The following is a 15,261-nucleotide window of genomic DNA, read 5'->3' as shown; positions in this document are numbered from 1 at the left end:
CTACTCGTGTTTTTCTTCGGCGGAAGCATGGTGGTTTGTTTGCTTCACCTTCGATTAAAGCGGCAAAGGTGGATGTTTTTGATGGCCCTTCTTCTTCCCCCCAGTTGGATCTTCTTCGCCAATTGTGCTCTGCCTCTGTCACAGAAGTTCCTTCATTGGGTTCCCCACTTGTTTGTTCCTTGGATTCTGTCCTTTTGGTCTCCGGTCTTCGACTGGCTCAGCAATTTGGAGTCTACCTCTATTTTATGGGCAGGGTTTTATCTTCAGCTCATCTTCGTCATTGGGCTGATGTTGCAGTGGGTCTGGATTGTATTTCTTCCTTTGTCTTTCTGGGCAAAGGATTTTACTATGCCTACTACTATTCGACTGAGGTGGTAGAACGTCTTGTCTGTCGTGCTGGTGTTCCCGGAGTTGGCTTTTTTGCTTAGGTGATGCCTTGGGATCCCTTATTTGATCCGTCTGCCTCTCTTCTAACCCATTGTCCGGTTTGGATTACCCTCAAAGCGCTTTTTGTGCCTCTTCTTTAGCATCTTCCTACTCTTGCAGCTTTTTTGGGCAGGCCTCTCCATGTTCCGAGATAGGATTTCTTGCAGGCTACCCGTGATGTTAGGCTCTGTATTTTATGGGATATGATGCAGCCCGTGCCATCTACTCTGGATCTTGATCTGGGATTTACTCATCCAATGCGCATTAGGCTGCATTTTGCTTCTTTTCCTACAGCGTGTTATCGGTGTCGTTAGGTTGGTCATTTTGCACGTGCTTGCCCTTCTGCTTCCATGACCACTCCTCCTGTTCCTTCTTCAGCTGTGAAGGTTACTCCTCCTTCTCCTCCGGTTTCTGCTAAGGCTTTACTAGATAAGCCTTCTTTTACTGCTCCGAAGCATTACTGGAGGAAGGTAGAAAAATCACAGGCCAATCTTTCTCTTGCTGAAGAAGTTCAAGATCCGAAACCTGTTGAGCATCATGGATGTGCCCCTTGCAGAGGGGATCATACAGGATGTTGCACATGCTCCTTTTCAGGTTGATCCTCGGAGTGAAGCTGAAATGCAGAGTCTTGCTTTATTAGATGCAGCTCTTTCGTCGGAGGATACAGATGTTGATCTAGCTCCTTTGCCTTTGATGCCTGTGCCAGAGTCTTCTTCTGTTCGGGATGCAGATGTGCCATTTTCACTGGATTCTTTTCATCCCATGTTACAACAGGTTTTTGACCTTGTGATTCAGAAATTTCAGGTGCTCGCCTATATTAAGAAAAATCACAAGAGCAAAAAACAGCTTGTTTTTATTGATGGTGTGGTTTCTACACTGCATCAGTTTTTACAAAGCTATAATCTTAAGCTGGAGGATGTTGTGTTTGATCCTCCTCCAACTTGATATGTAACTTTTTACTTGGCTGCCTTATGACTTTTGCTCTGAGGCTTGGCTTGTAAATCTTTCCTTTGTACTTATTGGTGGGTTTTTACCTCTGTTTTGGGGTTTCCCACACAGAAAATATAAGATTTCACCAAAAAAAGTGTGTGTGTATGTGTGTGTTGTGTGTGAGAGAGAGAGAGATGAGTTCTGTTTCAGCTCTACAAGGCTCCCACTTTCCTCAGGTCGTCTCCACACATATGCTCAGGGCATCCTGCCATGGCCTAGAGGGTCGTTTGCTCAGTTCGTGCCATTCTATTTCCGGAACAGTTTAGATACAAAGATGTATAGACAGCACAAGGGAATATGGTGAGGTAGATAAAGAAGAGAAGGTGCCTAATAAAGGGTAGAGAAATATGAACAGCAAAGAAAGCCTGAAATCCGAAAAAAGAGCAAAGCACGAACATGCGAAAAAAAGGAAAGTTGAATGATTATGTTTTTCCCATGTCGTATGCTAGTTGCAGCAAATGTGGGTAAGTGGTTGACAAGGACATTGGGCGGCTGTTTTGTTTGTAAGGTGCACTATGCAACAAGGGGAATCATAATGGTGGATGAGTACTAAGGCCAAATGGCAATTCTAATAGGTTCTGCATTTTGTGGAATACGGATAACGCCACTCTAGAATCTTACTCTGTCACAATAAATAATGTTGCTATGACGAGTGCTTTTTATATGGTCAAATGGGGTTTATTTGCAGGAGCATGTTTTGAATGCAAAAAATTAGGGCATATGGCTTCACAATGCCACTTGGTTCTGCATAAAATGCCTCTGGGTGCTATGCCTACTTTGATGCAAAACATGGATGCCAGTGGGTCTTTTGTGATAAAAAATAGAGGTAATAAACCAATGATTGCACCCCCAAGATAAAGGGAAAGCACAGATTGTCTTAAATGGGAATGCTTCTACCTCGATGCCCTCTATTTCTTAGTCTAAAGTCAGGGAAATTTTTTCAAAGACTCCAAGGAAAATTGTATCAACTAGGAGATCTCTACCTCCTCACACGTGGAATGGTACATCTTCCAATGGTCATACTCGTGAAGAAAATTCAGGAACTGGTATCACATGGGCTGCTGTGTCAGCAAGTCCTACTCTTTTCCGTGAAGAAGAAATTGCTGGTTTGCCTTCTCAATAGGCTGTTGTGTCACCTCAGGGTAGAGGCCCAGATGTTGAGGTGGATATGTAGACTTGATTTAGCTTTCTCTGAGCTGTACATAAACGGTAAATATGCTGTCACAAATTAAATGCTTGACACTTACGTACAAGGTTTATGTGATGCAAGGAAATGCAAACGCATATGGGTGTATCTCAATAAATTGCAGCTAGATATAGTGGCTTTGCAAGAACATAACCAACATATGTATGTGGGACGCCAAGGTCATTTTGCTAGGTATGATGTCTTTTATGAGGGACATCACTCTTTCTTGGGTGTAGTCTTTTTGGTGAAGCATGATCTTTAGCAGCCTGTTGCCCTCAATGACAACCAGGGCAGATGGTTTATTATGCAGTGTCTTATCCAAGGAGAGAGATTTGAATTTGCCTCAGTCTATCTCACGCTTTGCAATGGTATCCTTGGAGACATCATGCTTTCATTTGTGGAGATTTTAATAATGCCCCACATTAGGGAGATAATACTTCTGGCAATACTCATATGTTGGCCTCTAAGAGACATCATTGTTCACAATTATTGCTTCAGCTCAGCCTTGTTGATCTTTGGAAGGAATCACAACCCATGTTGCCAGGCTATACTTTCTAGCATAATGCACAGTCCTCTTATCAAGCTCGCTTGGATCGTTGGTATAGGGTTAATCCACAACATTATGATAATCTTACTTGCGGAATGTGGGCTGACTTTGCGTTTACTCATTCGGATCATGCCCCTTCATGGTTGAGGATATCTCTTCATGAGGTTGTCACAAAGAAGACTTCTCATTGTTAATAATAGTTACTTGGAGCATGATACATACAAGGCAATGGTTTGTGATGCCATTAAGCCTCTTTCACATCAGAGACATATTGATATTGATTATGCATGGGATAGCATGTTATTTACATTTACTGGTTGTATAATGACAATAAAGATGCTTATATATTTTCTGGAGATATTTTTAAAAATTGGACTCTCTGTTGTTCGGTTCACCAAGGATGTCCACTTAGTGCGCTTTTATATGCGATAGCCATGCATCCAATGCTTCAATACATGGATCATCTTGGGGCTACAAACATGTTGCATGGATAGGAGATTCATGGAAGTCGCACTATGGTTGCTCAAGCATATGCTGATGATTCTTTTTTTTACTCCAAAGAATACTGAGAGGGATCTTTCTTCCCTTATGCATGCTCTATCATTATATGGCCTAGCGGCTCATCTACATGTCAATTTTCAGAAGTCTGAGTTGTTGCCATTACATTCTAAAGACTGACATAGTCTTTTATGGCCGAGGGAAATTGTCCCGCCTACTCAGTTAGTTCGCCATCTTGGTTATCCTTTGGGCTGGATGATTACTCGCCGCCAACAAACTGATTGGGTACTTGCAAAATTAAAGACAAAGCTTGAATATTGGAAATTAGTAACTTGGTTGTTGCATGTTTGACTACGGATAGTCCCAGTTCTTTAAGATAGGCTTGAAGATTGGACTCTTTATTCCCCAAGTTCCTCATCCTGTCCCTTGAGGTTGTCCCACATTACGGTACCTTCTTTGGATAAAGTTTTACTTCCCTCACCTTGGCTTTTGAATAAGGCAAATCGACTTTGGCACATGAATCGCCTTGCAAAGTGGTGGCGGAGGAGATTGCGGCAGCTTTGGAGTTCCAAAGTTCCTCTTCGACAGCACGTTTTTTTGTGGCAGGTGATGTTGGGAGTATTTTTGTGTAGGCACCTCTTGACATATTGATCCAGCTATTTGTTTGGCTCCATGCGAATTTGTGCCTCATCTCGTTTGGCATTGTCCACACACCCGTGATTTCTTGTGTCCCCTTCGGCAGCATTTGAGAGCTAGATTTCCTAACGCTATCTTTGGGAAGCATTGCTGGCTTTTTGGGATTCACCCACGTAGACAGCGGTTTCACTTGGTTTTGTTGTTGGGCACTTTGGACTCTATGGAAGAATAGAATTCATAGAGTCTTTGGTGGTCCTACTCTTTCGACGCTCTTTGTAGCAATCTTTTTTTGATTGTCTGCAAACTCATTACATAGACTACAATGTATACTTGTCATATAGTGAGATCTTCTACTGATGTACTCTTGTGCTCCCCATTCAGTGGAAGCTACTGTATAATATAAAGCATCAAAAAATTCTCCCAAAAAAAAAGTGTGTAAAATTGCACGCCTCTTATGCATAAGAGACATGCCACAACACCCCTAACACCCCTATGCATGCTCTTGATGAGTCTATGAGCCATTATGCATGCTCTTGATGAGTCTGTGAGCAAAGTGTGTGTTGAAACTTAGCTGCTTGCAATTCCTTTTGGTTTGAACGATACTTGAACACTCAGTTACGCCACTAATGAGCCTAAGGATAGGTGCTTCTTGCATTTTCTTGAGAAGGAGGGGCGAAAACGGAGCACAGATTTTCTTAGAGCATCGGCTCAGAGGGTCTTCAATTTGACAATGTCTAAATTGATAATCTCGGCTCCAAAAATGGGTCCTTCCAGGGTTCACCTTGATGGAATCAGTCATGGGCATCTCACATGAATCTTGGCTAGAGGGCGATGCGATCTGCCTATTTACTTGCGTGGGCTTGGAGATTAGATCTTGCATCTTGGGTCACCATTGAAGGGTTTTGCAATGCCTTTGGCATTGAAGATGGGTAGTTTTGGATCAACATCTTTGAAGTTGAATTACCAATAACTTTTGCCAGACTGTCGGATCTTATCATTGAAGGTTGATCATGAGGATTCAGTGTATGGGTTCGAGGCATTGGTTTCGACCATGAATTCGATGGCCAGATCTCGGCCATCTTATGAATGTGGCTTTCGGATGTGCTTAGGAGGATGGAAACACTCGAGGCTCTTTAAAGAACAACTGTTAAGCTAGATGGATGTGGCTTCGGATGTGCATAGGTGGGATGGAAACACTCGAGGCTCTTTAAAGAATGACTACTAAGCTAGCTCCTTATGGATACAAACTTGGGCTTCTTCAATGGTTGGCTGGCAAGTGGGATTCAGGTGGCCAAAGTTTGCTTGCCGAAGTTGGCTGTTTTTTAGGTCGCCTTGGATTGGGGTTGAGGTTTTGATGGCAACTCACACTCGTTCTTCAAATTGATTGCGTGTGGTGGGTGGCACTTTTGTGCCAGCATTTGGAGACTCCTTGGACAACCTTGTCTCGAGATTTGAACCCCAAAATACCTTGATCCTTTGGGCACATGACCCTTCGTTTTGGTCTTTAGTGCCAGATGAGTTAGCGCATGCTTGAGAGAAAATCATTGTACCCTACAGGCACTTTACCATGAATGCATTTGCTGGTACTTGCATTACTCTCTGCCTTGGCCTGATGTAGGTACTTTGCATCAGCATGGCCTTTGCATTTGATTTAGTCCATTCAAGCAAGATGTCCACAATATGTTTCAGGCCAAAGGCAGGCTGCTCTTCGCATATTACCATCGGCGGTTGAATTCATGTAAAGTTGTCCGAAGCATGCTTGTGATGCCCAATGATCTACCACAACAGTTTTTTTTTGTTGACATTCAAAATTTTGACATAATGGAAACCAGCCAGGAGTTTCGAGGCGCAAAGATCATGATCATTGGTATTCATTTCGGACTTGTGTGATGACTAGCATGGAATCCACTTGTACTTTTGACCTCGAAGCTCTAATTCGGGATGCTAGGTGAGTCCAGATATGAGAGCCTTCCACTGTATTTGGTATTCATTCTGGACTTGCTTGGTGACTAGCATGGAGCCCACTTGTACGTTTAACCTTGAAACTTTGATTCGGGGTGCTAGGCATAGTCCAGATATGAGAGCCTTCCACTCTACCAAATTAATGGTGTAACCTCGGCCTTGGTACAAGCCCTTTGTGATTTTTCCCTCTTTGTGAGTAGGACCTTTGATCTTTCATTTTGACCAAAGAGTGGCCTTATATTTTGTCACTATCACGAGAGCATGACAAATTGGGAATCTTGCACCGAACGCCTATATCTTGCATGCAACACGCCACACATATGTACACAGAAAAACAACAGTAATGAACGTAGCAGAGCATGTAGATATACGGGTATGCAAAATCAAACTACATCAAGGAAAACAACAAAGTATATACAGACTTTTGGGGAACCCTGCTGCCCTTGAGGCAGGTGGCATCCGATCAGGCAGGGCTTAGTTTTCTCTAGGTTTATTTGGATTGGGAAAAGTTCCCGGGAGAATTGCATTAATTGGTTCGTGTTGTTCTTGTCCATGACAACTATTTTCACCCTTCCTTGCCAAAGCCTCTTGTGGGGAGGAACTCATGCTGAGAGTCAAAGAAGAGCAGTAAGTCCCCTGCCTTGAGCTGGTAGTCCACAGCCCTTTATCATGATAGATCCTTTGTTGTCTTTTGGGGCTAGAGCATTTAAGGGGGTTCTCTCTCGGGCTGAGATTTGATCAAATTTTTTTCAAAGAATCAACTCTCCTAGGTTATGCTCAATAGTTGTCGTAAGAGCTGAAATCGTGGTTTCAATAGACTATACTCTCCGTTCTGGAGACTAGGAAATATGGGGAGAACTAGGTCTCCTTGTAGGTGAGGTTACATGCCCATATGGCCTACGAGACCTTTTGATCCGAACTTCGGGGGTAATTTCTGGAGAATAGTTCGGAGAACTTGGTTGGTGCTTACAACTTGCTGGTTTGCTTTTGGATTGTAGGTGGTGGCTTCCCGACTGACAATGGAAAGACACTCAACTAGCTTCTTAACAAACTTATTGGTAAAATGGGTGCCCTTGTCTGTTATAATTTCTTAGGGACACCAAGATGGCAGGCCACTCTGTCTATGGAGAACTTGGCCACTATGACTGCATTGTTTTTGGAAGTAGCACTGCCTTGGGCCATTTTGTAAAGTAATCCATGGCCACTATGATATACGCTTTTTTGTGATAGATGGAGGAGGGGAAATGGGGCCGGCGAAGTCAATGCCCACTTGTCGAATGGAAGGAGGGTTAGAATAGGGAGCAAGGGCTGGGTTTAGTTCTCTCTTTGACTTCCTCATTTGCAGGTGTCGCAAGTCTAGGTTGTGTAGCTGTCCTTTATGATAGTTGGCCAGAAGTAAAAAGGCAGTAGGATCTTCCAAGGCTGTCATTTGGTCCACGAAATGACCCCTGCAGCTTGAATCGTGAAATTCGAGGGGGATCTCATGGAGACGATGCATCTTGTGAGGATCCCTATGGACCTTTCCAATAAAGGGTTCCACCGATGGTGCTATACTTACAGGACCAGCAAGACTAATTTCAGTTTTTGATTTCGGTTGCCTTCGTCTTGGACATATGTCAGTCTAGAGGTAGGTCCCTATGACCATGTACCATTCTGGTATGGTGTCGATCTGGAATAGGTCAGATTGAGCATTTCTTAAGGAGACGTGTGACTCCAAGAGCCGCTTTGTAATCTATAAAGTGCCGGTAATAGCAACAATATGCCTAGAATGTACATAAAAGGAATCAGCTTAATTCCTTGAAGTGTCACAACGTGACCCCTTTAGTCAATTTCACTTTTGTTTTTATTAAGGAAGAGTTGAAACTCCCTAGGAATGAGTATCATGCTATGTAGACGTGCTTTATGATCCTTTTCATTCTTGCTAAAATATTAGTCTATATTCAACGAAGATCACAACAAGCTTGTTGTGTTAAGGTACGTCTTATCATTCTACAGAATGTACGAAGGAGCTCCAAAAGCAGCCTCTGTAGTGCTCACGTTTTGGTTGGATACTCGGGTATAAATAAGTTTTCATGAGGATATTTTGCAGACAGGAGAATCCTCCTATGTTCTTGTGGCAGCGGTGTTGTCGAGAAGTAAAGATCAGATCCTGAATTCCTGTTCTGATTAGTAGGTCTGTGGTTGATGTAGGCTTCATACAGGAGTTTCCAAGAAGCCTTTAAGAGCAGGGGAATCTTGAATCCTATTCACCCTTAAGTCCATGGTCCTTGTGTTCAAGGTCGATATAATTTGCAATGTGTGCGTGACTAAATTGGTTTCCTGCACTTGGGGTGTAGGCTTTGACTTAGAATTTGCATGTTCTGTGCATCATACCAGGGCATATCCAGATTAGTAACATCATGAGTTCATGCATGCTCATGATCGACAATAATTGAGGTGCCATTAGTGGCTGTGTGGTATCTGAGAAGGCATTCAATATAGGCTTGGTTTCATGGTTGCACCATGAGGTGGGATGCTACTCGATATGATGTCTGCATTCTATCACAGATTACTGATGGCTGCATAGATTCATGATGATAAACCGGTTTCTTTCTGTACGTAACGTGGGTAGTATCATGGTGCTCTTGAGATTGGTTGAAAATACCCCATGGATAGGAAGGAAAAGGCTTAGAATTGTTGGGTTTACAAGTCAGAGATCACATGGGTTGTGAATACAAGGCATGTCTGTTTGCAATGATTCCCAATGATCAACTTTTGTTGGATTTTGCAGGCTAAATTCTTCATCAATATATTGGCAGAACAGCCGCAAACAGTAATTTTACCCATTTCATTGCCTTCATGTCTTGTCTGTATATGTTGGTTCTCTTCATATACTAAAAATTCATATTGTCTTTAGGTTGCAAAATTCTTGGTACCTAGAATTCGTGCTGTTTCAATGAATCCAAAAACAAAACCCACATACATTCGCTTTCTTACAGGATTCAAAGCTTACTCTCAAATACTTGCGGTGAGTTTCCATCCTGTTTGTTTTTTATTCAGAGTATTGTTTTGAACAAATTTGCTCCTTCATGACTTTACAAACACACTCCCTCACTCTCCCAAATGTAAGTGGCTACGTCTATGTACGAAATGACATTAATATACATTGTTATGTGCACTGCATATTTCTTACCCTTGGCTGTCTTTTCTACTGTTGCCAGAGACTGCTTTTCAACTCAAGAAAGAATCGACATATCCCTGAAGATTGATTGTTTTCAACTCATGTGTTCACCTTAAGTCATCTTACGATTTTGCTAGCACTTGATCATCTTTTTCAATCTCATTTTAAGCAGGATGCGCTTTTGGGATATTCGTAAATAGGCTTTGTGGTATTGGTGGATGTCAAGCCCATTGCATGTTAAGCTAGATGCTTTACTTTGAAAATTGTCGCCCAAAGTGCAATTTGTGTAAATTGATATTCATTTTATAAGTTTTTATTATGTCCCATTTCTTTGATGATGGGGTGATGGCCCCTACAAGAATGCTTTTCTGTTCTAAACATTACATAGATGAGTGCCTAGAACATCTCTTCAGAAGACCTTTAATAAAGTTGCACCGATGGTGGAATAAATGCTTAAAACAAGGAATTAGTTGTCAATCAGTCTGTTTCAGAGAACCTAGCTCTCTGCATGGGGAGGCACCGATGGTGGAATAAATGCTTAAAACAAGGAATTAGTTGTTTCAATCATCCGTGAGGCACCGATGGTGGAATAAATGCTTAAAACAAGGAATTAGTTGTCAATCAGTCTGTTTCAGAGAACCTAGCTCTCTGCATGGGGATTTGTGGAGGAATTTATATTAAGCGAATGCCTAGCTCAGTAAATACATAGAAGACACATGCCAAGCCTTGCAAAACGTGCCCGCCTCTTAGCAGTCATCTGAGATCTTGATGTCCCACTCTCCCATATGGCGTACAGGGTGTAGATAATGGCTTGCCAGATCTCAACTAGGGTGGCTACTAGGTGTACCCAGTGACTTCCCATGGCCAAGTTGGAGTGGGTGGCACAGGTGTTCCAAGCAGTGATACTAGACCATCTCCTATAAGCTGGACTATGTGGCAATGGCATAGGGCACGGTCTAGAAGAGGCGTCGGCTTGCACCTCTATGCAAAAGACTCCCCCCGTCAACTAGTGAAGGTCGGGTCAATAGAGAAGCTGTGCCCCTCACCTTGGTCAGCCTTGCAACTATCTCCCAAATCTACTATATCCTCTACGTCTTGGCTACGATCGAGAGGGTCCCTAGTTGCAAGCGAGCTCCAAAGACAATACGGAATCGTCTCCATATCCCTATTCACATCGTGCTAGCGCCTCCCATTAATGAGTATCTGCTTCAACTAAGGACCGATGGGCATTCTTGCATGGGCAACCATCCAGAAGAAATATGAAGTCTTTTGTGGCTTGCGGTTGGTCTCCCTCTAGTCGAAGGCGACGACTAATGCGTGCCGTGCTTGTGAAGGCCAACCACTCTCTCGATCCTTGTGCACCTCGTGAAGAGGCCTCCCCTCGCATAGCCAAAGAGGCCACCACGACCCCTCCTTGGTGTGACTAAAACTTGATTGACGACGGTCACGTCCTTGCCCAGGCGGCCTGCTACCTTGATACTCCCTAGGATACTCCCATGGCAAATGCCAAAATTTTGTTTTGACAAGATGGGAGTTAACCTCACTTGAGGCAGCGTGGAGGGTGGGTAAAGTGGATACACTAGCAAGACCATTAGTGGTGAGATTTTGGAATAAAGAGGACAGGTCTACTTTAATGAGCATGAGGGTAGCATTGAAAGGCATGAAAACCTTCCTAGATCATGATCACTCTCTTGCGGCAAGAACATCAAAGGGAGGCAGTGGTGAAAGTAATGGCAGCACAACCAGAAGGGAAATGGGTTGCATACAGAGACGGTAAAGTTATCATTAGTGACAGAGCGGATAGTAGAAAGAGAGGAGGAAAAGAAAGGTGAAATGAACAACACATGACGGTGTCGGGGCCTTGAGATAAGAGTGCAAAGTAGAATACAAATGGCAGTGTGGACTTGCAATGGAACCCTCTGCACTAACAGAGATGTGATTTTTTACACAGACCCATGAGACACTTGAGAGGGGACTGTCTATTGTGACAAGGTACATGTGGGAATCAACCGATAGAAAAGAGATGAGGAGAGACAGCAACATATGAGGATTAGGAGGGGTGGTAGTCCTTTTCAGGTCACACTTGAGGCCTTATATATTTGTCATGAGGAAAGAGGAACATGCATGGCACATGTGAGTACGGATTCAGTGACCTAGTGCATGCTTGATTTTCTTTCCAGTAAGCTACTTCCCTCTAGATACATCATCATACACAAATGAGGTTGCCACAAAGGGTCATAGCCCATATAAGACGATATTTAACGATATCCTGGAGTTCTCAAGACAAGGGGAAATCCTACTTTTGGGTGACTTCAATGTGTGTATGGGGATAGACAGGTGGGTCTACTTGACTTCGAGATTGATCACGTGCTCAGAGATAGATTCGATAAAGCTTGGAATTGCCAAATGTCATCGTGTACGGTCGCCATCTATTGGATATGGGAGCAGTTCACAATCTAATTATATGCTACGGTCTTCTTAGATGGCCATTGTTTGGGGCGCTCACCTACTTCCCAGATGGAGAAGGATCAAGTACAGTGGATTACCTTTTGGGATCCCCAACTTTTGTGTCACATATACATGATCTCACTATGCCCACCCCCCCACTAGGTGTTGACCTCTCCTATGTGCTCGGGTCTAGGTACATTTTGTGTCTTGGACATAATGTACATGAGTAGCCTATCTCATGAGCTGCCAGACTCTTTGGGACTATGCAGACCTCGCCCAGCCTCCTCAGATACCCTAGTATCAATGGTTCAGGATGCTGTAGTCAAATCTCCCCACATCTCGATCTACTTCACGCTCCCTAGGAGGAAAGATGCCTTAGAATCCATGGTTCGATGATGAGTGCTGCGATATGAGATCTCATGCCATACGGGAGCAGGCCTTGGGCCGTATTACAAGGACTAAGGTGCAGCAAATGCTATGCCAGGTGAGTCGCCAAAAGAGACGAGCTTTCTCTCACATCGGATGGATCAAGTGATCAGGTCTTTTCGAGGAGGATATCCCACCTTTGCATGGAGGCTCCTCTCTGAGGGTAAGTCACCCATCCCTATCATTGATCTAGGAGTTTGGCACACATATGCAACCTCACTTTATGATGTCCTGATGTAGACACCATCGGACGTGTCTTCCTTACCCATGTCCACCACGTCCTTGTTCATTGCATAGAATGTACGGGTTACGTTACGCTTGCTCCACAATTGGAAAGCCATGGACCATGAGGGGTTGAGGACGGAATACTTTGCACATGGGCATGAGATCCTAGCACATATGTTTCATCATGCGGTATGTCGTAGCTTCCCTTCTGCTTGGAAGAGCACCACTATCACTGTGCCTACACACAAAGTAGGAGACCCAATTGATACAGGGAACTACCTCACACTCATGATAGGCCATACACTGGCCAAGATATATGGATCAGTGTTAGAGCGAGAGATCAGTTCCTATACTGAGGCACATGGGTAGCAAGCACTCGGACAGGCGGGTTTCCAACGACAACACTCCACCCTAGATCAATTTTTTACCTTACGGGCGGTTCTTCAGGAGGTGAGGTCCAAATCCCAGAAACTATGTGCCTACTTCGTAGACTTTCGGAAGGCTTTTGACACAGTCTCAGGAGCCCCATTGATACGTAGGCTTCAAGAGTTTAGATACTAGTGGACTTGATTTGGGGCATGATGAGCCTATATGAGTCTGTTAGAGGAAGGGTACCTGCACATGAGGGTTTGTTGGGTGGGGTTGAGAGCACGTTCGGGGTGAAGCGAGGATGTCCACTTTCTCTTACCCTCTTTGGGCTCTACATAGACGAGATCACAACATTCATTGACTGCTTAGGAGGTGAGGGATCCCTACTTGCTCCTATTGTATGCAGATGACCTTTCTCATCTCCTCCTCTGCAACGAGCTTACAAAGGCATCTTGAGGCTCTACAAGTATTTTGCAAAGAGAGAGACCTGACGGCGGTTAACCTTGACAAGACCAAGGTTATGATCTTTAACACCTCACAAGTTATATTCCGGCAACACATCTCACGTATCAAGGGGAGCCAGTGGAGATAGAACAGCATATCTTATAGTAGTTTTTGCAGGGCCTATCTTCTGATGACACATGTAGCTAGGGCACAACTCACACGATGGGTAGGGAGCCTTAGCTCAGTTGGAGAGACAATGCTTTCAGGCAAACTTCCAGGATCCCTTGACAAAGGGATGGCTTTTTGATACACTAGCGAGACTGACAGCCATGTACGCACCACCCTTTTGGAGATGTGATTTACCGTCAAACAGGACCTGAGTGGCAGAGTTTTGAGAGGCTGTTTTGAGAGGCTGCAAGCTGTCATGGGATCCAAAGTAAGCTGTGGGTTCCTCACGAGATCAGACACAATTGCATATTGATGCCATCTTCCAAACAGTGACATAACTACATAGGGTATGTGCCTTATCCGATGGAGATTACACCCGATGATATAGGGTGAGTTCACTGTGACGCCATTGCATATTGATGCCATCTTCCAGACAATGACGTATCTACACAGGGTTTGGGCCTTACCCGATGGAGATTACACCAAATGATATAGGCTGAGTTCATTGTGACACCATTGCAGATTTATGCCATCTTCCAGACAGTGACATATCTACACAAGGTGTGGGCCTTACCCAATGGAGATTACCGAGGCTGCCATTGGAGTCAACTAGACGACTAGCTGAAAGCGGGATCAGCACAACAGCCTGGTATGCACATATCTCTAAATCAGGGCATTTAGATGGACCATCTTTGAAGGATAGGTGAGTCAGGTCTTTGAAGGATAGGTGAGTCACCCATGCATTGAGGATTGCTATAGGGCAGATGCGAGTCTCGTCTCACCAGTTGAGGATCTAGGCAAGGAGGGCAGCAAGCACACCTAAAGAGCAGCGGATTTGCATGTTATGCACATTGGCAATAGTGGAGGCAGAGAAGCACTTCTTATGCTTATTCTGAGATCCAAGGACGCTGCCACTACTTGATACCACAAGGGGTGGAGATTCGTACCACTCTCCTGATTGATCCACTTTCATAATCAGATCTATGTTGGCCTCTTTTCGATGGAGATGCAGTGGCTCAGGGAGACTTTGTTACACAATATTAGCAAGAGGAGACAAGATCAGACAGCAGGGGGAGATAATACCACGAGACACTGATTGAGCACAAAGACATGTCACTGATTTTTATGCCTTTGAGTCAACTCCAAGACACATCAAAGTAGAGGATGAGGAGATAGCCGACATGAGGGTTGCTTGGATCAGTGGCTTGAGACGACATAGGGACGAGGATCATAGCACGCATGATAGAGGTTCTAGCCCATCACTACTTTACTTAGAAGAGACCGACCGACCTGAGGTGTCACCCTTGATGTTGCCCATCGGATACAGAGATCCCGGAGACCATGACCCCCACCATGACAGGAGACAGCTTGATAGCTACAGATACGTGACACCTTTGCCTCCTATTGGAGAGATACCACGACTTCTGGATATGTCATTCAAGCTTTTGCACTGCCTATTGGAGTCTCTTGAGAGCTTGGGAGTGTCTTTCAGTGTTTTTGAGATCATTAGCTTAGTTTAGCACTTAGCAAGATTTTTAGCGACCCCTTTGCTTTAGCCTATGGCGGCTTGTATGAGCTATTCTATTGATTGTACTTTGTCTCATAGACCCGTTCAAAGTTGTTAATATATCTCTTTGTGTGTGTGTGTGTGTGTGATGCGGCTTGCATTCTTTCTAGGGATATCTCTGTTGAGTGGACTCTTTGTTGTTCGGTCCGCCAGGGATGCCCTCTCAGTGCTTTACTGTATGCCATTGCTACTCATCCTATGCTGTAATA

At 44.0% G+C, this 15,261-nt stretch overlaps 1 protein-coding gene across 1 annotated transcript in view; it reads left to right on the top strand.

Moving 5' to 3' along the window:
* LOC147898935 (chlorophyll(ide) b reductase NOL, chloroplastic-like) overlaps nt 1–9,833 on the top strand; it is a 119,316-nt gene extending 109,483 nt beyond the window's left edge. Inside the window, exons 11-13 of the mRNA XM_087378476.1 lie at nt 9,016–9,057; nt 9,142–9,252; nt 9,446–9,833. Coding sequence (XP_087234602.1) covers nt 9,016–9,057; nt 9,142–9,252; nt 9,446–9,493 — 201 coding nt within the window. The 3' untranslated portion in view covers nt 9,494–9,833. The remainder of the gene's footprint in view (nt 1–9,015; nt 9,058–9,141; nt 9,253–9,445) is intronic.
* The last annotated feature ends 5,428 nt before the right edge of the window (nt 9,834–15,261 follow it).

The sequence above is a fragment of the Dipteris shenzhenensis genome, chromosome 8, assembly GCF_047967505.1.
Source record: "Dipteris shenzhenensis isolate YYH24624 ecotype China chromosome 8, Dip_SZ_1.0, whole genome shotgun sequence".
In the NCBI taxonomy this organism is placed as follows: domain Eukaryota; kingdom Viridiplantae; phylum Streptophyta; class Polypodiopsida; order Gleicheniales; family Dipteridaceae; genus Dipteris; species Dipteris shenzhenensis.
This window is presented reverse-complemented; position numbering and strand designations above follow the sequence as displayed.